This window comes from Anoplopoma fimbria, chromosome 9, assembly GCF_027596085.1.
Source record: "Anoplopoma fimbria isolate UVic2021 breed Golden Eagle Sablefish chromosome 9, Afim_UVic_2022, whole genome shotgun sequence".
NCBI lineage: Eukaryota > Metazoa > Chordata > Actinopteri > Perciformes > Anoplopomatidae > Anoplopoma > Anoplopoma fimbria.
The window spans coordinates 4,615,184-4,642,981 of record NC_072457.1 but is presented as its reverse complement, the minus strand read 5'-3'; the positions used below and the strand labels follow the sequence as shown (position 1 = coordinate 4,642,981).

The following is a 27,798-nucleotide window of genomic DNA, read 5'->3' as shown; positions in this document are numbered from 1 at the left end:
TATTTATCTTATCTCTTATTTTATCCTTAACATTTATGGATCAGGAATAAAAAAAACCCAGTATATGTATATATATTTTTTTTATTATTCCTTAGTATTACTGCTGCATTAATGTTAATGTTTATGACACAGATGAGGCTATTTGAGGCTTTTTTAACGAGTCGGTCTCTGTTATTTGTAACCGAGTGCTCCTCTGTCGGACAGACGATCTTCGGTTCTCTCCTCCCCCCCCCCCCTCCCCCTCTCTGCGGCTCTCTCCGGCTCTGCAGTGAATCTCTCCCCCGCTGTCAGAAGCCGTAAAGTCATCCAGCCGGCGGTGATCTCTCCGTTAGAAGTCATAAAAACCTTCCGCCACCGGAGCTGCTCTTCTCCCTCCGCGCCGCTTCACACCCTCCTCCTGCAAAATGGTGAGATTAATCCGCTCATTCCTCAAAGCATCGTTAAAATAAAACCCACCAGCAGCTAGCTCACGTTAGCACAATGCTACGTCGTAAAACACAGTCTTTCTCTTTACGACAGCGCTGCGTTCGTCGTTGTGTTCGTGTGTGTGGTTCTCCCAGCTTGTCACACACGTCGCAATGTGTGTGTGTGTGTGTGTGGTTGAGGCTATGTTAGCTTGGTGAGGAACCACACACCAGGAACGGGGTTTATGCTAGCATGCTAACTAGCTAGCGAGGCTAGCTGAAGGTGCGTCAAGTGCGCAGCGCGGCGACGGCGGAAGTGTCGTAATTTTTTTTTTTGTTGAAAAAGAGTCACCAAAATAAAAGCACGGGGGAAATAATTGTTATGGTTTGTGCATGAATAAGATAAGATAAGATAATCCTTTATTGTTTTTTAGTATTGTAAATAGGTTAATGAGCAATAAAAAACAGTAAAAAAATTAAAAAAAGACTCAAATAAGATAAGATAAGATAAGATAATCCTTTATTATTTTATAAGTATTGTAAATAAATTAATGAGTAATAAAAAACAGTAAAAAATAAAAAAAAGCCTCAAATAAAATAAGATAATCCTTTATTATTTTATAAGTATTATAAATAAGCAAATGAGCAATAAAAAACAGTAAAAAATAAAAAAAAAGCCTCAAATCAGATAAGATAAGATAATCCTTTATTATTTTATAAGTATTGTAAATAAGTTAATGAGTAATAAAAAACAGTAAAACAAAACTCAAATAAATTAAGATAAAATAAATAATCCTTTATTATTTTATAAGTATTGTAAATAAATTTAAGGATAATAAAAGCATAAAAAGTGCAAAAAGAGACATAGTATAAAGAAAAACAAGATAAAAATTAAGTATTATAGATAACAAATAAGCAATAAAAACAGTAAAGAATCCAAAATAAAATAAGATAATCCTTTATTAGTTTTATAAGACATTTAAGAATTAAGCAGCATAGAGGATAGTGCAAACAAGAGACATAGTAAAAAAAAATTTTAAATAAGTAAGTAGTTATTTCCAAATAGCAGAAAAAAAAAAAAAAAAAGCCTCAAATAAGATAAGATAAGATAATCCTTTATTATTTTATAAGTAACATAAATAACATTAATGAGCAATAAAAAAAGTAAAAAAATAAAAAAAGCCTCAAATAAATAAGATAATCCTTTATTATTTTATAAGTATTCCATAAATGTTAATGAGTAATAAAAAACAGTAAAACAAAACTTAGATAAAATAAAATAATCCTTTATTAGTCCCACAGCAGGGACATTTACAGGATTACAGCAGCATAGATATAATCAATCCTTTATTAGTCCCACAATGGGGAAATTATTTCTCTGCATTTAACCCATCCCGGAGGAGCAGTGGGCTGCAATGAAGCGCCCGGGGAGCAACTTGGGATAAAATAAGATAATCTTTATTCGCTCAAGGACACCTACAGGCATGTTGCATAGTAAAAAAAAAAAAAGAGGGGCTTGAATAACCAACCTTGTGGTTACGGGACAAGTCATAAAGAATGCAACATTAAGCAGTAATACTAACCTCATGCGCTCTACCTCATGTGCCACAGCCGCCCCATATAGTGCAAACAAGAGACATAGTAAAAGAAAAACAAGATAAAAATTAAGTATAAATAAGCAAATGAGCAATAAAAAACAGTAAAAAATAAAGAAAACTCAAATAAGATAAGTTAAAATAAGATAATCCTTTATTAGTCCCGCAGAGGGGACATTTACAGGATTACAGAAGCAGAGAGGATAGTGCAAACAAGAGACATAGTAAAAAGAAGAAAAAAAAGATCAAAAATCAGTATTATGAATAAGCAAATGTGCAATAAAAAACAGTTAAAAAAAAAAAAGCCTAAAATAAGATAAATTAAGATAAAATAAGATAATCCTTTATTAGTCCCACAGCAGGGACTTTACAGGATTACAGCAGCAGAGATGATAGTGCAAACAAGAGACATAGTAAAAAGATAAAAAAATCAGTATCATAAATAAGTTAATGAGTAATAAATAAACAGTAAAGAATCCACAGTGACTTAAATATTATATATACAGACAGAAACTATTATAACCATTGTATTGCAGAGGTTTTTAGTGTCATGTGGTCTACTGGCAACCTGACAGCAGCAGAAAATAAGATAAGATAAAATAAAATAATCCTTTATTAGTCCCGCAGAGGGGACATTTACAGGATTACAGCAGCAGAGAGGATAGTGCAAACAAGAGACACAGTAGAAAAAAAAGAAAAGTATTTTAAATAAGTAAATAAGAAAAAATAATCCACAATAACAAAATAAAATAAAAAGTACTCATTATGGTAATTGACCCATTTCAGATGTGTTTATGATGTTGTATTATTTCATGCTCTGCTGCTGGAGATGGTACGTGCACACGAACACGCACGGTGTATGCCAGTTTCCTCGGTTTTATTTTGAAAAATGTTGGCCGGAAGTGTTGGGGTTAGGGATCTTATGTGGGAAATGGCAGATTAGTCAGAACACTGGAGCTCCTGTCTGACGTCTCTGCTGTGGTTAAAGCACATCAAATCCTTCTTCTTTTAAGGGCTAAACTGTCTCACGCTCAAAACACGTTCCTGTTAATACAGATGCATTTAGTTAAAGTTAGAAGGGTGTTTGATCTAAAAATAAAATGGCAATCTGTGAAAGCCCCTTCAGGTCAATTTGTGATTTGTGGCCTATATATATATATATATATATATATATACATACACACAGTTCACCTGATGAGCTGCTAATAGCTATATTAAGGTAAATAAAGCCATTTATTTCAAATAAGAAATAGACAAAATATGTGAATATGTGTCCTTGAAAACCGCAGACGCCACCATAAACATTGTATCTGTCTTAGCGACAGTTTTAAGTTTTAAACTGTCTCAACATCAAATTAGAAGCCACAAGTTACGTGCATTGAAAACCTTAATCTTAATCTTTACTGAGGTGTCGTTATCTAATCATTTAAAAAAAATGGTTGTTTGTTTTTGTTGTGTAATTACACAGAAAAAGATCTTCAGGATCGGTAAATATAAGCTGTCCACTAAGGACGTTAAAGGACTAAGACAGCCGTGCAGTGACGGTTGTCTCATTTTGTGGAGGCAGGTTAAAGGTGTTATTGTAAGTGCAGCGCACACACAGGCCACGTTACATCATACAGACAGACGCCGTGGTTGAGGTATCTGGGATGTTCCAATCCAGGTAGCAAATGGGATATCGTTTTTGGAGAGTTCTTGTGCGCCCCGCGCTGGGAAATAGGTCGGTGGTCTATGTTGTAACAGTCGTATGCTGCCGGTGAGTGTTTCCCTTTTAGAGTTCACATCTTAATGCGAGTTAAAAATGGGCCGATGAATCCAAAATTGTGTGGAAATGATTACCCTAGTTCTGCCACGAGTAAGAATACGCCCACACTGAGCCAGCTGAATTTGAAAACACATCTTTTTCTCTCCGCTCCGGCCCTCCAGTCCATGCACACTACACCGCTGCCTTTCATACTCGGAAACTGAGTATAAAATGAGTATTTTCAGAAATTGTCTCCGTAGAGGATCACTTTCAAAATAAAGCAAAGTAAGACTTAAAAAACGATGGCGTTAACACCGTCTTTGTGATCACCCTTTTATGCAATAATGATTTGCAGATGGTTCACTTTTACTTTATTTTACCAGGATAATACCACTTGGTACTATTACTGGATTTTTTACTGGAGTATTTTGTCAGACCACATATGATCATAAGATATTGATTTAACTGACGCCTCATCTTCAGACAGGAATCACTGTTTACCTGTTCGACACATTGTATATATGACATGCAATCAAGTCATATATTTTCTTCTTGTTCCGTTATCAGATTTAGGTTTATAAAGCTATGTCACAGCAGATGAACCAGCCTGTCTCTCCCACTAATGGACACATGTTGTGATCAACAGTTTTTTTTGGTTAGCTGACTTGGCCTGGGCGCTATAATAGTATTACGGTATGCCAGGATATTTGGAAATACCCATTGTATGATTCTTCGCGTTTGGGGGAATTCTAAGTTAAGTCCTCATCCAACTACAAAAGCAGTTTCTAGCCGTACGGTTCATTCAATTGCCGTTGTAGCTGCTAACGTAGCGGTGTGTGTACTAATGTACTAGGGTCGTTAGCCACTAAGTTAGCAACACATTTAAGGTAGGCCGGCTCTTAAGGGGGACTAGCTATTCCTATTTCAGTTTGTCATAAAAGTGAGCCTCAGCTGAATTTGTAGCTCCTCCTGAGTTTTGCTCAGAATATACAGCAATGTACCACTGTGTGCCGTTACATACAGTCCAAAAAAAGTGTAAACACCACGATAATTTAACTTTCTTGCCCCCTCAATGTAGTGTAAAGCCACACTATACTTCCCAGCCTGGCCGCCATGCTCTGTGTGGTGTGAATCCTGTCATCTTTCCATGTCCACGAGGGACAAAAAATAAAACCGCCAACCGTGTGCATCTTTGTGTAGTTATGACAGTTGATGCGTCGGGTTTTTGTCCCGTCCTGATCAGAGCGCGGTGGTCAGCAGTTTGAGGTTCCTTTTAAGACGCCGCTGCAGCACCAGCAGCTTCACTGTCGCCTTCGCTGTGAAGCAATGTCACTCAGATTTATGTCAGAGATTGAAATAATGTGGCAGCAAAAAAAAAAAAAAAAAAAAAAAAAAACGAGCCGAGGTGGGGTTACCGCCACCGTCCCTAAATATATCCGGACAAGTGTTTCATTGTAGGTCAGATTCATAAATGAATTCCTCTTGGTGGAGAGATTGACCTGATTAGCTTCCCTGCTTATCACTAGCACTTGCAGTGTATAATAGTTATGTTTTAATATCAGTATTTCAACATCAGACATTTTCAACAGCTGCACAGTTTGCTGCATGATTGACAGGAACAACTCCATCAACAAATAGACAAACCGGAATATGCTTCCATCTCCTTTGACGCTTATTAACTCCAAAGGGCTTCGGATGGTCACCTTACTGCGAAGTGAAAACTGCAGGTTCATATGACAAGAGGAAATTGCAACATATGATGATCTTTTTCATGCAATTTTTTTTTTTCATTTAGGGAAGCATATTTTTTTTTATTGGTATTGCAACATGAATTTAATACTGGCTGGTGTGTGATGGATGTCAGTGTAGCGAAACCACCCACAGGACGAGGGTGGAGTGGCTGTACGTTAAGTGAGGCAGAAAAAAAAAATACTGCTGTAGTCCCTGAAGTGAAGTACTGCATGCAGATGACTAGGAGGGGAAAAAAAAAAAATGGAGAGAAACTAAATTTGCATGGACCTTTTTTTTTCCACTGCAGACATTTAGACATGCTAAATACAGACGTAAGTAATAACATACATGGTATTTTTTGGGGGGAACCACGGTCCTACACATTCAGTCCACGTTAGCTTTAATCTGAAGACCTGCTGAAGTACCAGGATGTGTTATGGTCTGCCAAGATCCTCGGTTCTAATCCTCCTGCAATCCCTTAATGCTGTTACGGACGCTCCCAGGATGTACGTTAGCTGTTACAGGAGTGCAGTGCTATATTGTTAATGTAGTGCACCGTTGAAAAGTTTGGAATCTGCTGCTTCAAAAGCTTGATTGTGTCCAGTGTGATGGCCGAGAGGACTACTCTTTACGTTTGAATGGTCTTTATGATGTTTTTGGTTGTAGAAGGTCCTCTTGATAAGTAGATTATATGTAGTTTGGCGGGTTTGTTTTGTACATGGCGAACACAACAATGTAACAATGGTTCAACCCGACAAATTTATATGTATTCATAATTTATTTATATATAATATCACTGGTGTGTCAGGTGCATGCCAAATGAATCAGAGCACACAAGGCCAAATTACCAAAGTAACCAGATGACCAGTTGCCTACGAGCAATGTAGCGTTGATATAGTTCTGCTCGGCCTATAGATATTTATTTTATATGACTTTTATTTGCCCAAAAAACAACAATTCAAATGATCAGGAAATAAATGATTGTATTTTTGTTAAATATATATTTGTATATGCTTTTTTTTTTATTTATCTTTGCATTGGTTGTTTTAATTATTATAAGCTTTTTAGAGCTATTGTCAGGAAGTTAAAGGTGCTATTGATGACATTCAGCCACCAGGTGTCCCACTGTCCCTCCCCCTTTACATTGCATTCATCACACAACAAGCGTTTACCAATTTGTTGCATATCTTATTGTAGATGGGTGTGAGACGCGACATTAGCTATAGATTTAGGATACTTTATGCGGAGGTGTTTCAAGGTTATTGTAACACAATCTATGGTTATCTTGGGATAAGGTGATCTAGTTTTAGGTAACGTTTAGATCGTCTTCCAACAGTGGATACCTACTTGTTTTTTTATTTGTTCACCTTCTTCTGAATCCGTTCTGATTTGCGTTTTCGGTGCACATTGTTTGAAGGAGCTTTAACGTTTGGTAACTGGACCTAACTGTCACTGATGCTAACGTAGCTCCTCAGGAAATGGAGCTGTGATTTTTCTCATTTTCACAAATTTGTTCAGGTTGTACTTTGTGTTGTGAGCTCTGGCTGCTTTTTTTTGTTTCGTGTTGCATTATATAACAACATAGACTGGAGTCTGACAAGAAAAATTTACTTAAATAAAATGTTTAATTAGATTTTTTTGGAATTGGAAAATTAATAATTTAGATTAATTGTCCAATCGGTGAAATAGGTGATAGATAAATCAGTAAAAAAATGAGTCATTAGTAGCAGCCCTAGCTCTCACACACTGTTTCTTTGCTTGGCGACATTTAAACACGGTCAGTGAAAATCAGTGTGACTGACGATCTAAATGCACGACAGCATCCAAACAGAATCCAGCCAAATCTAAATGTCATGAGTAACTCACAAGATAAAAAGGAAACCCCGTGTAGTGTACCAGGCCCATGTGACGCCTGTGATCAGAGCCAAGTAAGTGTGTGTGTGTGTGTGTGTGTGTGTGTGTGTGTGTGTGTGTGTGTGTGTGTGTGTGTGTGTGTGTGTGTGTGGGCTCGGTGTCAGAAAACAAGCTGGAGCAGACCTCTCTGCATGCGGAGTTCCCCGAGGAGGGAGGAGGAATGTTTGAGCGGCTGGCGCAGCAATCAAAGAAACCAAATCAGCTCTTCGGCCCGCCCTCGATCAAACTCACAAACGGAATAATTTAACTCTGGAGCGAAAATGATTGAGGAAAACAAAATGGCCTTTTTTGGAACGATGTTGGTTTTTTTTGCTGTCATTTTTTTTTGCAGAAAATGGCATGTGTTCAAGATCCAAATGACTCAGTTCCTCCCTCCGGAAATAATCTTTCATTATTTTATTTTTTCCATATTTCACTCTACATTACAGGAGTTAAACGATTAACCGATTAATCTGCCGACACATAAAAAAAATCGATAATTTCTCTGATTATCATTTAATTGTTTAAGCCAAGATACCAAATATTATCTCGTTCTAGTCTCTAAATTAATCTACAGCTTTTCTTCATTCATGTGACAGTAAACTTACCTCTAATATCTTTAGATTTAAGGCTGTGCGTTGGAAAAACAAACATTGTGCAGGTGTCACTTTGAGTTCTGCATAACTGTGACGGCCTTTATCACTATTTTTGCAAACCAATCGATCAATGTATTAATGTTATTTCACAATGAGCTCCACCTCCAGAAACATAAAATCCTGCTTTGATATAAATACACAAGTATTATAAGCTAATTATATAATATTAGTAGTAACAGTCACAGGGGACATTTTAATACATTAGAGGTATTTAACTTCTAATACTCTGTCATATTTTATTTTCTAAGTATACTTACATACTTTTATATATTCTCCATGCAGGGATTTGCCTTTTTTTGTTTGTTTTTTTTAAACAGAAAAAGAAGCTAACTCATGAAAGTAGATATCCAACAGAAACATCTTGTTAAGACAGAATAAGCCACAGCATTGTATTATTTTAATAACACCGTCATAGAGTCGGAAAGTAAACTTTGGAAGCCCCAAAATCTGAGACACTTGGCTCAGTGTTTTTTTAAATTCAGCGTGAGATTGTAGTTATTACGTTCTTGAAAGCCTCACAAACCTCACACATAAACTGTTGATGTGATTTCGAGTTAATGTTGCTCTTTAAGCTACGGTTTAAAAAGTGTAATTACATTTAATAAATCCCTGTATCCAGCACATAAAAGCCACACTTGTTACAATGCATACTGCTTTGTTCAGAAAAAAACAATAGGCTGAAATTATCAGTTGAATAATTGTTTAGTTGATCAGTAATACATAAATCAACAACTGCTCTGTTCATCAGTGAATAGTCTTTGATCATGCAAATATGTCAAATGCAGCTTCTCAAATGTGAGGATTTGCTCTCTTTTGAAGGTTGACAATGCTGGTAAATATGGATCTGCAGCCTCGGTCGAGAAGCCTGATTCAAGTCCTCGAGAGATGAGAGGAGGCAAACCAAGGCGGCGTGTTGGCCTAGATTTCAGAGTCCAGATCATTCTGTCGCTCATGCATAATGAAGAGCACCAACAATTAGCTAAGAACGGGACACGGAACAGTTCAATTCATCTGTGTTTTTTTTTTTTTTTTTTTTTTTTTACATTTCAGTTGAGCTTACAGATAAATTATAAATATCCCAGTCCATGGAGAACTGTTAAATACAGTATATCATTGGGATTTAATACACATTTTTCCCCTTTTTGGTAAAAAAATGACAAAGATATTCCTATTTGTTTTTAATCAGTCGCCTTAATATGGAGCCCTTTGTTTTATTGACAATCTTTCTCTCTTTTTCAGGGAAATGAAGCCAGCTATGCCCTGGACATGTGCTCGCACTGTAAGTATCAATCAGTCAGTGACCAATATTTCCCTTTTCCCTTAACTTTTAAATATGCTTATGTGTGTGTGTGTGTGGGTTTATCATTTTCAGTTGTGGTGTTTAAGAAAAGCGATTTCTATGTTATATTTATTTATTTTGAATATGAAAAGGTTTCTAACAATCTGTTCTTAAGCAAATCACTAAAAAATCTGAGTGTAGATTTAGTTTTGAATAAACCATTTAGTACTTGAAGCTTTTCCTGAGCCGAGCTACTGAAATGGTTTATTCTCATAATGCGAAACACAATGACTTTGCATATGCCGGATCAAAAGGATGTTATGTGGTTTTCTTTCTTTTCAGAATTGGCCTTAACAAATGTATATTTTCTGTTACTGATGCAGTATCAGAATTATACTACAAAACACAAACACCAAGGACAAACTTATTTTCCTACAAAGATTTTTATTCACTCGACAACATAAACACAACCAAGTCAAACACCAAATTCAGTGCATAATATTGTCAAACAGCTAAAAAATAAAATGTGGAATTAACAAAATAAGGTTTAAATCTGAATGTTTCTGATCAAAGAAATCTAATCTAATCTAATGAAGCATTATCTGCCAATTTTCAACGCCGGACAGGTTCCAATACTTGTTACGACATACACAATGTACACAGAACTCAAAAAAGTGTTTTAATTCGATTACCCTACGTGATCGGATAGTGATCGTAAAGGGGAGGAGCCACAGGTGCTCACACCGGGTCTGGGATGTGAGGGTGCAGCATGTAATGGATGTAAACGTCACCACATGCTGCACCTTCTTCTGCAGGCCTCTCCTGGCAGTCTGACACGGACTCCCGGCACTCCGAGGCTAAAAATGCCTCATCCCTCTGTAAAGGTCATTGTCAGGGCTGCAGGGAAAACCTTGTTTATTTTTAGTCTCGACAATATCCCAGTTTTAATTAGTTGGGGGAGCTTTGCTCTGACCCTCCCACTCCAGAGAGGGAAAAAGCTTGAAGCTTAATGAGAAAATAACGACTGTAATGGCTGGACCTACTTTTTGAGCAGCACCCACCTCAGGAAGATGGGTGTAAGCTGAACTTGGGTCTTTTAAAGAATTACGTCACCCGTTGCTGGTATCGGATAGGTTTGCTGAGTGAGTGGGAGGTTTGGGGGGTGCCTGCGTCCTAATGAGCTGTTAAGAAAGGTGTTAAAGACTGTTGGGGGGGGGGGTTGACCCTGCAGGAGGGGGTGACCCGGTTAAGATTAATAACATGTGCACCGTCTCGGCCCTCCGATCTCAGAGACCTGCCTCTCGTTGATTCCCAGAAAAAAAAAACACTCTTGCGACCTGGAAAGTAGATCGCAAATCTTTTTAGTTTTTTTTCTAATCTGTGAGCACGACCCGACCTTAACGTTTGACCGAGGCAATGGTTCACACAGGTGTCTCTTGTTTACTGCGGAGGACTTTTGTCGCCCCCGCCTTGTGGCAAGAAGTCACACCACCGACTCTCAGGTGTCTCAGCGCTCACCGAACCTTAAGGGAGGATTTGGAGAGGTGGCTGGTTTGACAGACCCGGAACGGGGGAGACGCGAGTGCCCGGTTTCAGTCTTGCTGACAGATCTCTATTTTACGCAGTCAACTGCTGGAATTTGCATTCTCAGGGATATTTATGCCCACCCCACGCCACGCCACGCCACGCCTCGACTAGCCACCCGTCCAGTCCAGTTCAGTGCAGCTGGATTCTCTGTAAAAAAAAAAAAAAATCAGAGCTGCCTTGTTGATTTACATTTAAAGGTACAAAGGCATCACAATGAACTGACGTCGCTTTAAATATGACGGCTCCATCTTTTTAAATGCCTTTTAGCCTCGACTCCTCTCTTCCTCGCCGCCCGCAGCTCGCATCCCCCGTGGGCGGGACTAAGAGGCAAGGAGAGGAGTTGAGGATAGGAATCGAGGAGACACGTTAGCATGATGAAAAACCGCCCTCAGTACTCGTCAACCCTCCTCCAGAGTCCACCCCACATAGCTGTGTCTCCCTAGTTTCCTTTACCGCTTCTGAAGAACAAGCTGCTGCCATTCTAGCCAATCGGCTGATGTTGCTCACTGGATGCTTGGGCAGAAACTCATTTTTTTCCCTCTGCTCTGCTATTTCTATGCTCCTGATCTATTTTTGCCGCAGCTGTAGTTCTTGCCGAGCAGTTGCTTAACAAGTGTTTGCTGTTGTATTAAACCACGCTTGCTGATTCCACCAGTAACCAGGGGGTGTCGCCAAACCAACCAGGCCTGATATCTGAAGGAGTACATTAACCTGTAACTGTAACAAAATACAACCGTGTGTGTAAACAAGGCTTTTCTCTTCAGTGTTTGGTGCTCAAGTCATTTCAATTTAATTTATTTTTTATTTGTATCACAAATATGCCTCAGAGGGCTTTACAATCCATACAGCATACAACATCCTCTGTCCTTTGACCCTTGTATCTTAAAAGGACCCCCCCACAAAAACCTTTAAAGGGGAAAAACAAATGAAGAAACCTCCGGGAGAGCAACAGAAGAGGTTTCCTTCTCCCAGGATGGCCAGAAGTGCAATAGACGTCATGTGTTCAGAATGAAATACATAAAAGAATTACAACATAGTCAATCTATATGATATAAAGGATACATATGAGCGTAGAAAAGGAAGTAGAGCACTGCTTAATCAGACTTTGTCTTCAACAACAAGTTTATTTTACATTTTACTCATAAGCTCATAATAAGCCAACTTATCAGTTCCCACAAAAAAAAATAATCAAAAAACGCAAATTAGCTACACAGAAAATACATCTTGCATGAATTCTATTAATTATCTTTTGTCCATTTACTTTTTATGGTATAACAATTACACATACTGTATTCTAAACACACTAATAGGCCTTTCTCTGAAATGAAGCTTTATGAAACAGTGAAATATTCAGCAATATATTTTCAGTGGCTACGAAAAAAAAATATTTTATCTACTTATAATTCAGCTTGGGATGTATGCTCTTTGGTTGGCACATTCGTCTTAGAGTTAACTCTTGCTCCAGTGGACGAAGAGTAAAACTCACAGGAAGAGAATTCTGGTTCGAACCGGCTGGCCATCCAGTTCCCTTCTGTGTCTAGTTTGCATCTTCTCCTTGTTCCAGCTTGATTTTTCTCCTAGTTTTCCTCATTTTACCCCTGTTAGTAACTGGCAACCAGTTCATGGTGTGCCCAGCCTCTCGCCCAATGACAGCTTGGTTCATCTCCAACCGCTTGCGACCCTGTATAGGAAAATAAATGTTGGTTTAACAGCAGTTCACATAAATCGTATTCCCCACATAACAATGATGCAGGCTTGAAGAGATGAAGGCATCAAATGAATGTGTTGCCTATGGAACGGGAATTCATATAATTAAGAAGTCTTACTCTGACAGGAGTGATGATCAGAGGTGCAGAGTTTTCACCACCATCATTATATTCAGGACAGAAGTAAGGGAAGAGTTTCTCAGTGAAGGAGCAGTCAGTGAAGGAGTAGATAAGAGCGGCAGCATCTACGTCATAAAAGGAGACCAGACCCTCCTCATAATCCACAAACACCCCCACCTTCTGAGGCTGAGACTTCAGAGGGAGAATGACATCAAGGTCATCAAGAGCTTTGTACTCCTTTCCATTCTTCAACCATATGGCCCAGTAGCCATCTTCAGGGCTCAGTGTGACTTTTCCCTTCCTGATGATCGACTCTCTGGCCACTCCTAAATCCCACTCAGTCTTTCCTTTGACTTGAACCTCAAAGTAAAATCTGCCAGAAGAGAAACTCTGCTTTCCTAAAACACAATAGTCATGAGAAAATCTCTCTGGGTTGTTTGGGAGATTCTTCTTCACATCACCATGATGCACTTGTTTCCAATCATCAGACAGGATGAGTTTAGGATGAGCTGTATCAGGATCAAGAGTCACATCCACTGCATACTTCTGGACCCTCTTCAGCTCAGCTTCAAGCAGCTTCTTCATCTCTTCACTGAGTGTCTCCTCCAGATGAACCACAGCTTTCACCACATTCCCCTCATATGATGCTGGAGGAACACTGACCTTTGTCCAGTCCTTGGTGGGTGATGGATTGTGGATGTTTAGGGACGGGAAGCTTTGGAGAAGGTGGAGGTGGTCTTCAGAGAGGGAGAGCTTCTCCACCTCAGTGCTTCTCTTCATCAGGTCAGAGATTTCCTGTTCCAGCTCTCTGATGACGTCTTCGGCCTGTTTCTTTGTCGTTTTCTGTTTCTCTTCTATCGTTTTGATGAGTTCATTCAGTCTTCTCTCAACGGACTCCTTCAGAGCAGTGAAGACCTGAACACCTTCTGCTTTCTCTCTGTCTGCATCTTCCTCACTGAGGCCAACTGAGTGTTTGATCTTCTGAATCTTCCGTCGTCTCTTCTGGATCATTTCCTGAATTTCAGCCTCTGTTTTCTCCAGCTCGACCTTCCTTTCTTCATATTGTTCTTTCAGAGGAACAAACTCGTGCATCTTGTGGTCTAAAACACTGCAGAGCATGCAGACACATGTCTGGTCGGTCTTACAGAACAGCTCCAGAGGTTTATCGTGCTTCGTACACATCCTGGCTTCCATGTTCTCCACAGGGTCGATCAGCTGATGTTTCTTCAGACGTGAAGCTGTCAGATGAGGCTCCAGGTGAGTCTCACAGTAGGAGACCAGACACACCAGGCAGGACTTCAGGGCCTTCAGTTTGGTTCCAGTGCAGACGTCACAGGGAACTTCTCCTGGTTTTGCAACCTGTTGCTCTGAGCTGCTGGCTTTCTGTTGAGCTGACTGTCTGAACTGAACAACCATCTCAGAGATGAAAGTGTTGACGTGCAGCTCAGGTTTTCTCTTGAAAACCTTTTTACACATTGGACACTGGCATCTGTTACTAGTTTTCCAGTGTTCAGTGATGCAGTTTTTGCAGAAGTTGTGTCCACATGATGTGCTGACCGGATCAGTGAACACATCCAGACAGATGGAGCACAGAAACTGATCTTCAGATGAGTGATAGTTTGCAGCAGCCATATCTACACAGATACTGTGGAAGAAAAGACAATAATTTTATTCAAAATGCAGTATTTATTATTTGTTTGTATTTGAAACTATTTGGATTCCCCCCCCCTTGTGAGCCTGGCTGTGACTTAATCACAGTCAGGCTCACAAGTTCAAGGTCACTTTTCTGCCATAACTGCACAAAAGTGTCCACATGCTGTTCTGTACAACACTTTTTGTTTAAGAACAACACTGCTAACAGCGCTCTGCTAACTTGATGATACAATTCATAGCATTTCCCCTAGATGCTTCACATTAAGAGCCTCCCGCTAGTTCACTGGTGGAAAACTTTTAATGTGAAGCAACTAGTGGAAATAGAGGAAGCAGTTTGTGGGAAGCGATCAGTAAACAGTAATAATAGCAGGAAAAGTAGGAGTGGGACTAAATTCCAAACCACAGAGATTCAGCTAAAAGCTATTAAAGTGATATTCTGTATAGAGGGACTGTGGAAAAACAGACATAGTTATATTGTTAACTATTTAACAAGTAGGAAGTAAAAAGAGTGGAAGTAAAGCTGAAGTTTTGTGTTAATCCTGGATGTTGAAAGTGTAAATATGATCAGCTGTACTCACCAGTGTTTTGAAGAGACTCTGCTGTGTTGTTGAGAAAAACCTGATGAAGTCAGTTTGAATAGTTTTTCAGAGAAAAAGCAGAGACTTGTCTCGCCTGCAGTGTGTCTGCCTCTCTGACAAACCTAACTTTCGTTTCTGGAGTGTGACGTGGGAACTCTCCTCCCTCCAGAGTAGCTCCTCCTCTTATTGAAACATCATCTGTTGGTGAGGTTTTATCTTTTTCATGTTTAGACATGATTTGAATGACATACAAGGGTGTTACCTGGCTGAGGTGGAGGCGGTACCTTTTTTTTTAATTTATCTTTATGAGCGGTAGCACTGAGCTCTGTAAGTACCTTGTGAGAAGTGGAAGAGTAGGAATACTCTGCACTACAAGTAGCCAAAACTGGACTATTGTTATAAGGTACATTGATAGAAAGCAATCCAAAAAAATTACAAACATGTTTTTAGGTATGATAAATAAAAAGCTGATAATGTTACATCATTGCAAAGATCAGAACAGAAATCATTTGACATATTTATCCAGTTGTTGTTGTTGTTGTTTTTTTTTCAGTTCCAGGAAAAGTCCATGAAATATAGTATGGTGATTGTTGGACTATTTAATGGATCACCATTTACAAACACTTTATTTGTTCTTGGTCAACGTGAGCGGTCATCCTGCACACGTGTGTCACAAACAGTGTTTTCACATATATCAGTGTTTGGTTAACAATACACCAACTCCATGCTTTGTGTTGTGCTCCATCTAGTGGTCGCTCTGTGCCATAACACCAGGAAGCATACATGAAAGCGTTTTGCTGTTGCTGTTCTGCAACTAATATTACTATGAACTTTGCACTGAGATTTTTATGGTGCTTAAATTTAATTGGATACCATTTTACAATTTAATTGAACTTCTTAAATTTGGCTTGACATGCCTTCTACTGAAGCATGAGTAAAGAAACATTAGAAGAAAATTGTCCAATTTATTTCCATTTCGACATGACAACAGTTTGTACTCCGTTATCTGCTTTAACTTTGAACTAGATTATCTTCTTGTATAGTTCCATGTTTATTACGAGGCTCTTGGTTGACGGTCGATCTTGGCCTCCCGTGGAGTCGACCGTACATCTCTGGCGTTTCTCAGCCGGCGCTGCCTGTTCAGACGGATCAGCGCCGTGGCTGAGCAACATGTCGGAGGTGTCGTGTTTCCCGGGCAGTGAATTAAAAAGAGATGGCGCTGATGTCCTGGCTTTGGCTGTTGCTTTACAGGTCACTGATGGTGTGACATCTACATCTATAGAAACGTATATCTTTATACCTAAATCTGCTTCTCACAGAGATGAAATGAAATATTATTTTAACCTAGTCTGACAGCGTAAGAGATCTATTTTTGCTGTAGTTCTTACCGAGCAGTTGCTTAACAAGTGTTTGCTGTTGTATTAAACCACGCTTGCTGATTCCACCAGTAACCAGGGGGTGTCGCCAAAGCAACCAGGCCTGATATCTGAAGGAGTACATTAACCTGTAACTGTAACAAAATACAACCGTGTGTGTAAACAAGGCTTTTCTCTTCAGTGTTTGGTGCTCAAGTCATTTCAATTTAATTTATTTGTATCACAAATATGCCTCAGAGGGCTTTACAATCCATACAGCATACAACATCCTCTGTCCTTTGACCCTTGTATCTTAAAAGGACCCCCCCCACAAAAACCTTTAAAGGGGAAAAACAAATGAAGAAACCTCCGGGAGAGCAACAGAAGAGGTTTCCTTCTCCCAGGATGGCCAGAAGTGCAATAGACGTCATGTGTTCAGAATGAAATACATAAAAGAATTACAACATAGTCAATCTATATGATATAAAGGATACATATGAGCGTAGAAAAGGAAGTAGAGCACTGCTTAATCAGACTTTGTCTTCAACAACAAGTTTATTTTACATTTTACTCATAAACTCATAATAAGCCATTTAAAAAAAAAAATAATCAAAAAACACAAATTAGCTACACAGAAAATACTTCTTGCATGAATTCTATTAATTATCTTTTGTCCATTTGCTTTTTATGGTATAACAATTACACATACTGTATTCTAAACACACTAATAGGCCTTTCTCTTAAATGAAGCTTTATGAAACAATGAAATATTCAGCAATATATTTTCAATGACTATGAATCAAAAAGACAAACAAAAAAAAATGATTTTATCTACTTGTAATTCAGATTGGGATATTTGATGTTCGGTCGGCACATTAGTATAAAAAAGACTCCCAGGGAGAGAATTCTGGTCCAAACCAGCTGGCCATCCAGTTCCCTTCTGTGTCTGGTTTGCATCTTCTCCTTGTTCCGGCTTGATTTTTCTCCTAGTTGTCCGTCTTTTCCCCATGTCATCCCTGTTGGTAACTGCTGACCTGTTCATGGTGTACCCGGCCTCTCGCCCAATGACAGCTTGGTTCATCTAGACATCTCGACCCTGTAAAGGAAAATAAATTGGGTTTAACAGGAGTTTAAATAGATGTTATTCTACACATAACGCGTATGTCATGATGCAGGCTTGAAGAGATGAATGTGTTGCCGATGATTCATATAATAGAGAAGTCTTACTCTGACAGGAGTGATGATCAGAGGTGCAGCGTTTTCACCTTCATCATTATATTCAGGACTGAAGTATGGGAAGAGTTTCTCAGTGAAGGAGCAGCCAGTAAATGAGTAGATGAGAGCTGGAACTTCTACGTCATAAAAGGAGACCAGACCCTCCTCATAATCCACAAACACCCCCACCTTCTGAGGCTGAGACGTCAGAGTGAGAAGAACTGCGGGGTTATCAAGAGCTTCATACTCCTTTCCATTCTTCAACCATATGGCCCAGTAACCATCTTTAGGGCTCAGTGTGATGTCTCCCTTCCTGTTGATCGACTCTCTGGCCACTCCTAAATCCCACTCAGTCTTTCCTTTGACTTGAACCTCAAAGTAAAATCTGCCAGAAGAGAAACTCTGCTCTGCTAAGACACAATTACAAAAAGAGAATCTCTCTGGGTTGTCTGGAAGATTCTTCCTCGCATTACAATGATGCACTTGTTTAAGATCATCAGACAGGATGAGTTGAGGATTAGCTGTATCAGGATCAAGAGTCACATCCACTTCATACTTCTGGACCCTCTTCAGCTCAGCTTCAACCAGCTTCTTCATCTCTTCACTGAGTGTCTCCTCCAGCTGAACCACAGCTTTCACCACATTCCTATCGTATGATGCTGGAGGAACACTGACCTTTGTCCAGTCCTTGGTGGGTGATGGATGGTGGATGTTTAGTGACTGGAAGCTTTGGAGAAGGTGGAGGTGGTCTTCAGAGAGTGAGAGCTGCTTCACCTCAGTGCTTCTCTTCATCAGATCAGAGATTTCCTGTTCCAGCTCTCTGATGACGTCTTCGGCCTGTTTCTTTGTCGTTTTCTGCTTCTCTTCTATCGTTTTGATGAGTTCATTCAGTCTTCTCTCAACAGACTCCTTCAGAGCAGTGAAGACCTGAACACCTTCTGCTTTCTCTCTGTCTGCATCTTCCTCACTGAGGTCGACTGAGTGTTTGATCTCCTGAATCTTCAGTCGTCTCTTCTGGATCATCTGCGGAATTTCAGCCTCTGTCTTCTCCAGCTCGACCTTCCTTTCTTCATATTCTTCTTTCAGAGGAACAAACTCGTGAATCTCGTGGTCTAAAACACTGCAGAGCATGCAGACACATGTCTGGTCGGTCTTACAGAACAGCTCCAGAGGTTTATCGTGCTTCGTACACATCCTGGCTTCCATGTTCTCCACAGGGTTGATCAGCTGATGTTTCTTCAGGCCTGATGTTGTCAGATGAGGCTCCAGGTGAGTCTCACAGTAGGAGGCCAGACACACCAGGCAGGACTTCAGGGCCTTCAGTTTGGTTCCAGTGCAGACGTCACAGGGAACTTCTCCTGGTTTTGCAACCTGTTGGTCTGAGCTGCTGGCTTTCTGTTGAGCTGACTGTCTGAACTGAACAACCATCTCAGAGAACAAAGTGTTGACGTGCAGCTCAGGTTTTCTCTTGAAAACCTCTTTACACATTGGACACTGGTACTGGTCACTAGTATTCCAGTGTTCAGTGATGCAGTTTTTGCAGAAGTTGTGTCCACATGATGTGCTGACCGGATCAGTGAACACATCCAGACAGATGGAGCACAGAAACTGATCTTCAGATGAGTGATAGTTTGCAGCAGCCATATCTACACAGATACTGTGAAAGAAAAGAAAATATTTTTTTTCAAAATGCATTATTTATTATTTGTTTGTATTTGAAACAATTATGATTTCTCCTCTTATTAGTATAAATAGAAAACTTGTAAAAGTACTTTTGAATCTGTTGTACTGTGTTTTGACTTAATCACAGTCAGGCTCACAAGCTCAAGGTCACTTTTCTGCCATAACTGCACAAATGTGTCCACATGCTGTTACAGTGGGGGAAATAATTATTTGATCCCTTGCCGATTTTGTAAATTTGCCCACTGACAAAGAAATGAACGATCTATAATTGTTATGGTAGGTTTATTTTAACAGTGAGAGACAAAATATAAAATTTGCATTTGATTGAGTGAAATAAGTATTTGAGCCCCTACCAATCAGCAAGAATTCTGGCTCCCACAGACCGGTTAGATTAGTCCTCTCACTTTAAGAAAGTACTCTGAATCTCAACTCGTTACCTGTATGAAAGACACCTGTCCACAGAATCAATCAATCAGATTCCAACTTCTCCACCATGGGCAAGACCAAAGAGCTGTCTAAGGACGTCAGGGAAAAGATTGTAGACCTGCACAAGGCTGGAATGGGCTACAAGACCATCGGAAAGCAGCTTGGTGAGAAGGAGACAACTGTTGGTGCGATTATTCGGAAATGGAAGAAACACAAAATGACCATCAATCGCCCTCGGTCTGGGGCTCCACGCAAGATCTGGCCTCGTGGGGTATCGATGATCATGAGAAAGGTGAGGGATCAGCCCAGAACTACACAGGAGGAACTTGTTAATGATCTCAAGACAGCTGGGACCACAGTCACCAAGAAAACCATTGGTAACACACTACGCCGTAATGGATTAAAATCCTGCAGCGTCCGCAAGGTCCCCCTGCTCAAGAAGGCACATGTACAGGCCCGTCTGAAGTTGCCAATGAACACCTGAATGATTCAGAGAAGGCTTGGGAGAAGGTAATGTGGTCAGATGAGACCAAATTCGAGCTATTTGGCATCAACTCAACTCGCCGTGTTTGGAGGAAGAGGAATGCTGATTATAACCCCAAGAACACCATCCCCACCGTCAAGCATGGAGGTGGAAACATTATGCGTTGGGGGTGTTTCTCTGCTAAGGGGACAGGACGACTTCACCGCATCGAGGGGAGAATGGACGGGGCCATGTACCGTGAAATCCTGGGCAACAACCTCCTTCCCTCATCCAGGACACTGAAAATGGGTCATTGATGGGTCTTCCAGCACGACAATGACCCAAAACATACGGCCAAGGCAACAAAGAAGTGGCTCAAGAAGAAGCACATTAAGGTCATGGAGTGGTCTAGCCAGTCTCCGGACCTTAATCCCATAGAAAATCTGTGGAGGGAGCTGAAGCTTAGAGTTGCCAAGCGACAGCCTCGAAACCTTCAGGATTTGAAGAAGATCTGCAAAGAGGAGTGGACCAAAATCCCTCCTGAGATGTGCGCAAATCTGGTGACCAACTACAAGAAGCTGACCTCTGACCTAGTCATGTTTTGTTAGGGGATCAAATACTTATTTCACTCGATCAAATGCAAATCAATTTATAACTTTTATATAATGTGATTTTCTGGATTTCTTTTTTTGATATTCTGTCTCTCAATGTTAAAATAAACCTACCATAACAATTATAGATCGTTCATTTCTTTGTCAGTGGGCAAACTTACAAAACTGGCAAGGGATTAAATAATTATTTCCCCAACTGTATGTACAACACTTTTTATTGACTTAATGACAAACTCATAGCATTTCCCCTAGATGCTTCACATTAATAACTTCCCGTCGGTTTACTGGTGGAGAACTTTTCATGTGAAGCTACTAGAGGAAGTGGTCAGTAAACAGTCATAAAGGCAGGAAAGTCATAGTGAGACTAAACTTAAAGCCACAGAGATTCAGTTACAAGTTACCAAAGTCCTGAGACTGTTTAAAGCTATAAGAGTGAGATTCTGTATAGAGCAGAGGTAGCCAACACGGTGGTCGCCCGCAGGGACCACGTGAGTCGCCCACAAGGCGTGTTCTAACAACAGCACTGGTCACCATGGAGCTCCGTCTAAACATTATATTTCAATGTGTTGCTGTTGTTTTTGAATCAAAAACACTTCAAAATGACAATATTTAATATAACATTTTAAAAACAAAAATGTTTCATCTATATATGAACTCTGACCTTGTCTGAAGTCAAAGTTCTATATTGTGCACAAGACAAACCATCATCTCACTCTTTGCTGAGACAAGGAAGCAGGCGCAGCTACGATGGGGAGCTAGATGTGGTTTACCCCCCCTCCCCCTTTCCCCGAAGCTACAAAGGTAGTGGTTAGTACAAACGGGAAACAATTTGAAGATGTGACAGTTAATGATTTCCTAAAGAATGCTAGAAGTGATAATTTGTACAAAAATATAACCGGTGTGATTTTGAAGAAAATGCTACAAATGTGCTCATTCAGACAAAACTGTCAAGAAAGATATTCACAAAAATATCAGAGATGTGATAACTCTGACTTTCAAATGTTGAAACCGATTAACAGAAATAAATAATGTTGCGAGTTTAAATATACGTTTCCTACCATGGGAAATCATTGTTAACAATTATTGTGAGGAATCATTAACATTGACATGTGATCAGACCGTCTCTTCACATTTATTATTATTATTATTATTAAAAGGTGATCTGTGCAACTTTGTTATTCAGGTTTTTATCAAACAAGTAGCCCTTGTAACAAGTAGTACTACTCAGTACCCTTAAAGTAGCTTTCAGTTTCAAAAACGTTGGTGACCCCTAGTATAGAGGGACTGTGGATAAACAGACATAGTTATATTGTTAACAATATAAACAAACATAGTTATATTGTTAACAATATAAACAAGTATGAAGTAAAAAGAGTGGAAGTAAAGCTGAAGTTTTGTGTTAATCCTGGATGTTGAAAGTGTAAATATGATCAGCTGTACTCACCAGTGTTTTGAAGAGACTCTGCTGTGTTGTTGAGAAAAACCTGATGAAGTCAGTTTGAATAGTTTTTCAGAGAAAAAGCAGAGAGTTGTCTCGCCTGCAGTGTGTCTGCCTCTCTGACAAACTTAACTTTCACTTCTGGAGCGTGAAGTGAAAGCTCTCCTCCCTCCAGAGTAGCTCCTCCTCTTATTGAAACATCATCTGTTGGTGAGGTTTTGTCTTTTTCATGACATGATTTGAATGTCATACAAGGGTGTTACCTGGCTGAGGTGAAGGCGGTACTGTACCTAACTTATTAATAATTAATAATGTATTTGTGCAAGGAGAAGCACTGAGCTCTGTGGGTACCTTGTGAGAAGTGGAAGAGTAGGAATACTCTGCACTACAAGTAGCCAAAACTGGACTATTGTTATAAGGTACATTGATAGAAAATAATCAAAAACATTACAAACATATTTTTAGGTGTTTTTAACCGTGTGTGTAAACAAGGCTTTTCTCTTCAGTGTTTGGTGCTCAAGTCATTTCAATTTAATTTATTTGTATCACAAATATGCCTCAGAGGGCTTTACAATCCATACAGCATCCAACATCCTCTGTCCTTTGACCCTTGTATCTTAAAAGGACCCCCCCCTTTAAAAAAACCTTTAAAGGGGAAAAACAAATGAAGAAACCTCCGGGAGAGCAACAGAAGAGGTTTCCTTCTCCCAGGATGGCCAGAAGTGCAATAGACGTCATGTGTTCAGAATGAAATACATAAAAGAATTACAACATAGTCAATCTATATGATATAAAGGATACATATGAGCGTAGAAAAGGAAGTAGAGCACTGCTTAATCAGACTTTGTCTTCAACATCAAGTTTATTTTACATTTTACTCATAAGATCATAATAAGCCAAGTTATCAGTTCCCACAAAAGAAATAATAATCAAAAGACACAAATTAGTCAAACAGAAAATACTTCTTGCATCAATTCTATTAATTATCTTTTGTCCATTTGCTTTTTATGGTATAACAATTACACATACTGTATTCTAAACACACTAATAGGCCTTTCTCTTAAATGAAGCTTTATGAAACAGTGAAATATTCAGCAATATATTTTCAGTGGCTACCCATCAAATAGATAAATAAAAAAAATACTTATAATTCAGATTGGGATATTTGATGTTTGGTTGGCACATTGGTGTAGTAAGAATAAAACTCTCAGGAAGAGAATTCTGGTTCGAACCGGCTGGCCATCCAGTTCCCTTCTGTGTCTGGTTTGCATCTTCTTTTTCTCCTAGTTATCCGACTTTTCCCCTTATCATCCCCGTCAAACGTGTTCATGGTGTACCCGGCCTCTTGCCCGATGTCAGCTTGGTTCATCTAGACATCTCGACCCTGTAAAGGAAAATAAATTGGGTTTAACAGGAGTTTAAATAGATATTATTCTGCACACAACGCGCATGTCATGATGCAGGCTTGAAGAGATGAACGCATCAAATGAATGTGTTGCCGATGATTCATATAATAAAGAAGTCTTACTCTGACGGGAGTGATGATCAGAGGTGCAGCGTTTTCACCTTCATCATTATAATCGGGACTGAAGTATGGGAAGAGTTTCTCATTGAAGGAGCAGTCAGTAAAGGAGTAGATGAGAGCTGGAACTTCTACGTCATAAAAGGAGACCAGACCCTCCTCATAATCCACAAACACCCCCACCTTCTGAGGCTGAGACTTCAGAGAGAGAATGACTGAGGGGTCATCAAGAGCTTCATACTCATTTCCATTCTTCAACCATATGGCCCAGTAACCATCTTCAGGGCTCAGTGTGACTTTTCCCTTCCTGTTGATCGACTCTCTGGCCACTCCTAAATCCCACTCAGTCTTTCCTTTGACTTGAACCTCAAAGTAAAATCTGCCTGAAGAGAAACTCTGCTTTCCTAAAACACAATTACAAAAAGAGAATCTCTCTGGGTTGTCTGGAAGATTCTTCCTCACGTAACAATGATGCACTTGTTTCCCATCATCAGACAGGATGAGTTGAGGATGAGCTGTATCAGGATCAAGAGTCACATCCACTGCATACTTCTGGATCCTCTTCAGCTCAGCTTCAACAAACAGATTATTAATCTCTTCACTGAGTGTCTCCTCCAGCTGAACCACAGCTTTCCTCACATTTCCCTCACATGAAGCCGGAGAAACACTGACCTTTGTCCAGTCCTTGGTGGGTGATGGGTTGTGGATGTTTAAGGACAGGAAGCTTTGGAGAAGGTGGAGGTGGTCTTCAGAGTGTGAGAGCTGCTTCACCTCAGTGCTTCTCTTCATCAGATCAGAGATTTCTTGTTCCAGCTCTCTGATTAAAGCTTCGGCCTGTTTCTTTGTCGTTTTCTCTTTCTTTTCTATCGTTTTGATGAGTTCATTCAGTCTTCTCTCAACAGACTCCATGAGTTCATTCATTCTTCTCTCAACAGACTCCTTCAGAGCAGTGAAGACCTGAACACCTTCTGCTTTCTCTTTGTCTGCATCTTCTTCACTGAGGTCCACTGAGTGTTTGATCTCCTGAATCTTCAGTCGTCTCTTCAGGATCATCTGCGGAATTTCAGCCTCTGTTTTCTCCAGTTCGGCCTTCTTTCCTTCAAATTCTTCTTTCAGAGGAACACACTTGTGTGTCTTGTGGTCTAAAACACTGCAGAGCATGCAGACACATGTCTGGTCGGTCTTACAGAACAGCTTCAGAGGTTTATCGTGCTTCGTACACAACATGCCTTCCATGTTCTCCACAGGGTCGATCAGCTGATGTTTCTTCAGACGTGAAGCTGTCAGATGAGGCTCCAGGTGAGTCTCACAGTAGGAGACCAGACACACCAGGCAGGACTTCAGGGCCTTCAGTTTGGTTCCAGTGCAGACGTCACAGGGAACTTCTCCTGGTTTTGCAACCTGTTGCTCTGAGCTGCTGGCTTTCTGTTGAGCTGACTGTCTGAACTGAACGACCATCTCAGAGAACAAAGTGTTGACGTGCAGCTCAGGTTTTCTCTTGAAAACCTTTTTACACATTGGACACTGGTTCTGGTCACTAGTATTCCAGTGTTCATTGATGCAGTTTTTGCAGAAGTTGTGTCCACATGATGTGCTGACTGGATCAGTGAACACATCCAGACAGATGGAGCACAGAAACTGATCTTCAGATGAGTGATAGTTTGCAGCAGCCATATCTACACAGATACTGTGAAAGAAAAGACAATAATTTTATTCAAAATACAGTATTTATTATTTGTTTGTATTTGAAACAGTTGATTTCTGTTTCTGAAAAACAGCCCCTCACCAGGATGTTCCCACCTCCAAACTTCACTGTTGGTATGGTGTTTTTGGGGTGATGTGCAGTGCCATTTGACCTCCAAACATGGTGTGTATTATACAAAGAGTTCAATTTTGGTCTCATCTGACCAGACTATTCTCCCAGTATTTCACAGGCTTGTCTAAATGTTGTGCAGCAAACTTTAAACAAGCTTCAACATGCTTTTTCTTCAGCAATGGAGTCTTGCGTGGTGAGAGTGCATACAGGCCACGGCGGTTGAGTGCATTACTTACTGTTTTCTTTGTATGTATGGATTACATTACATTACAGCCATTTAGCAGACGCTTTTATCCAAAGCGACTTACAATCAGTAGTATATTACACATCATTCACCCATTCACACACTGATGACAGGCTACCATGCAAGGTGCCACCATCAGACTCTAACTAACATTCATGCAACATCCAGTCCACAACTTGGGGTTAAGTGTCTTGCCCAAGGACACATCGACTGCCGAAGCCGGGTATCGAACTTCCGACCCTCTGATTGGAGAACTACCTTGCTCTCCACTACGCCACAGCCGCCCCACATTATTACTTGGGTTGTTACTGACATCTGGTGAAAATTCCATGTCAATAGCACCTTTACTGAGAAAAATGGTGACGTGTTCAATACTTATTTTACCCGCTGTAAATAGAAAACTTGTAAAAGTACTTTTGAATCTGTTGTACTGTGTTTTGACTTGATCACAGTCAGGCTCACAAGCTCAAGGTCACTTTTCTGCCATAACTGCACAAATGTGTCCACATGCTGTTATGTACAACACTTTTTATTGACTTAATGACAAACTCATAGCATTTCCCCTAGATGCTTCACATTAATAACTTCCCGTCGGTTTACTGGTGGAGAACTTTTCATGTGAAGCTACTAGAGGAAGTGGTCAGTAAACAGTCATAAAGGCAGGAAAGTCATAGTGAGACTAAACTTAAAGCCACAGAGATTCAGTTACAAGTTACCAAAGTCCTGAGACTGTTTAAAGCTATAAGAGTGAGATTCTCTCTTGTATTTTTATATTACATTGAGTTTATTTACCTGATGCTTAAATTGTTTTTTTAACTTTATTTTTGAAAAATGACATATTCAAGGATAGTGGATTTTTGTCCAAACAGCACTAGTCACCATGGAGCTCCGTCTAAACATTATATTTAAATGCATTGCTGTTGTTTTTTAATCAAAAACACATGCATTAATGTAGATTTGAAAATTACATTTAATATAACTTTAAAAAACAAAAATGTTTTATCTATATTGTGCGCAAGACAAACCATCATCTCACTCTTTGCTGAGACAAGGAAGCAGGCGCAGCTACGATGGGGAGCTAGATGTGGTTTACCCCCCCCCCCCCCCCCCTTTCCCCGAAGCTACAAAGGTAGTGGTTAGTACAAACGGAAACAAGTTGAAGATGTGACAGTTAATGATTTCCTAACGAATGTTAGAAGTGATAATTTGTGCAAAAATATAACCGGTGTGATTTTGAAGAAAATGCTACAAATGTGCTCATTCAGACAAAACTGTCAAGAAAGATATTCACAAAAATATCAGAGATGTGATAACTCTGACTTTCAAATGTTGAAACAGAAATAAATAATGTTGCGTGTTTAAATATATGTTTCCTACCATGGGAAATCATTGTTAATAATTATTGTGAGGAATCATTAACATTGACATGTGATCAGACCGTCTCTTCACATTTTTATTATTATTATTATTATTATTATTATTATTATTATTAAAAGGTGATCTGTGCAACTTTGTTATTCAGGTTTTTATCAAACAAGTAGCCCTTGTAACAAGTAGTACTACTCAGTACCCTTAAAGTAGCTTTCAGTTTCAAAAACGTTGGTGACCCCTAGTATAGAGGAACTGTGGATAAACAAACATAGTTATATTGTTAACAATATAAACAGACATAGTTATATTGTTAACTATTTAACAGGTATGAAGTAAAAAGAGTGGAAGTAAAGCTGAAGTTTTGTGTTAATCCTGGTCGTTGAAAGTGTAAATATGATCAGCTGTACTCACCAGTGTTTTGAAGAGACTCTGCTGTGTTGTTGAGAAAAACCTGATGAAGTCAGTTTGAATAGTTTCTCAGAGAAAAAGCAGAGACTTGTCTCGCCTGCAGTGTGTCTGCCTCTCTGACAAACCTAAGTTTCACTTCTGGAGTGTGACGTGAAAGCTCTGCTCTCTCCAGTGTAGCTCCTCCTCTTATTGAAGCATCATCTGTTTGTGAGGTTTTGTCTTTTTCATGACATGATTTGAATGACATACAAGGGTGTTACCTGGCTGAGGTGAAGGCGGTACTGTACCTAACTTAATTAT

The 27,798-nt window shown here is 39.7% G+C and overlaps 3 protein-coding genes across 5 annotated transcripts in view; 1 reads left to right on the top strand and 2 right to left on the bottom strand.

Annotated features, from left to right (window-relative positions):
* The first annotated feature begins 261 nt into the window (after nucleotides 1-261).
* Nucleotides 262-27,798, top strand: part of ppp3r1b (protein phosphatase 3 (formerly 2B), regulatory s1ubunit B, alpha isoform, b) — a 38,364-nt gene continuing 10,827 nt past the window's right edge. Inside the window, exons 1-2 of the mRNA XM_054604741.1 lie at nucleotides 262-407; nucleotides 9,263-9,302. Coding sequence (XP_054460716.1) covers nucleotides 405-407; nucleotides 9,263-9,302 — 43 coding nt within the window. The 5' untranslated portion in view covers nucleotides 262-404. The remainder of the gene's footprint in view (nucleotides 408-9,262; nucleotides 9,303-27,798) is intronic.
* LOC129096083 (E3 ubiquitin-protein ligase TRIM39-like) lies at nucleotides 11,561-22,253 on the bottom strand. 3 transcript variants are annotated; one of them, XM_054604738.1, is made up of 3 exons: nucleotides 22,144-22,253; nucleotides 17,529-19,173; nucleotides 11,561-12,570 (listed from the first exon to the last, which is right to left on the bottom strand). In XM_054604738.1, exons 2-3 carry the CDS (start codon nucleotides 19,158-19,160, stop codon nucleotides 12,427-12,429), a joined length of 1,776 nt encoding a protein of 591 aa, XP_054460713.1. In that variant the 5' UTR covers nucleotides 19,161-19,173; nucleotides 22,144-22,253; the 3' UTR covers nucleotides 11,561-12,426. The 3 variants fall into 3 exon arrangements, with proteins under 3 accessions (XP_054460713.1, XP_054460712.1, XP_054460710.1); XM_054604737.1 differs by lacking the exons at nucleotides 17,529-19,173; nucleotides 22,144-22,253 and adding exons at nucleotides 12,716-14,360; nucleotides 14,947-15,062 and having other exon boundaries at nucleotides 11,577-12,570; XM_054604735.1 differs by lacking the exon at nucleotides 11,561-12,570 and adding an exon at nucleotides 16,923-17,397 and having other exon boundaries at nucleotides 22,144-22,228.
* On the bottom strand, nucleotides 22,752-27,590 carry LOC129096085 (E3 ubiquitin-protein ligase TRIM39-like). The gene is made up of 3 exons (XM_054604740.1): nucleotides 27,502-27,590; nucleotides 23,666-25,346; nucleotides 22,752-23,521 (listed from the first exon to the last, which is right to left on the bottom strand). The coding sequence occupies exons 2-3, from the start codon at nucleotides 25,331-25,333 to the stop codon at nucleotides 23,507-23,509; spliced, it is 1,683 nt and encodes a 560-aa protein (XP_054460715.1). The 5' UTR covers nucleotides 25,334-25,346; nucleotides 27,502-27,590; the 3' UTR covers nucleotides 22,752-23,506.

Coding starts and splice junctions, on each gene's coding strand:
- LOC129096083 (XM_054604738.1), bottom strand. CDS start 19,160: ATGGCTGCTGCAAACTATCACTCATCTGAAGATCAGTTTCTGTGCTCC. Junction 12,571..17,528: donor TGATCATCACTCCTGTCAGA/GTAAGACTTCTC, acceptor TTTCCTATACAG/GGTCGCAAGCGGTTGGAGAT.
- LOC129096085 (XM_054604740.1), bottom strand. CDS start 25,333: ATGGCTGCTGCAAACTATCACTCATCTGAAGATCAGTTTCTGTGCTCC.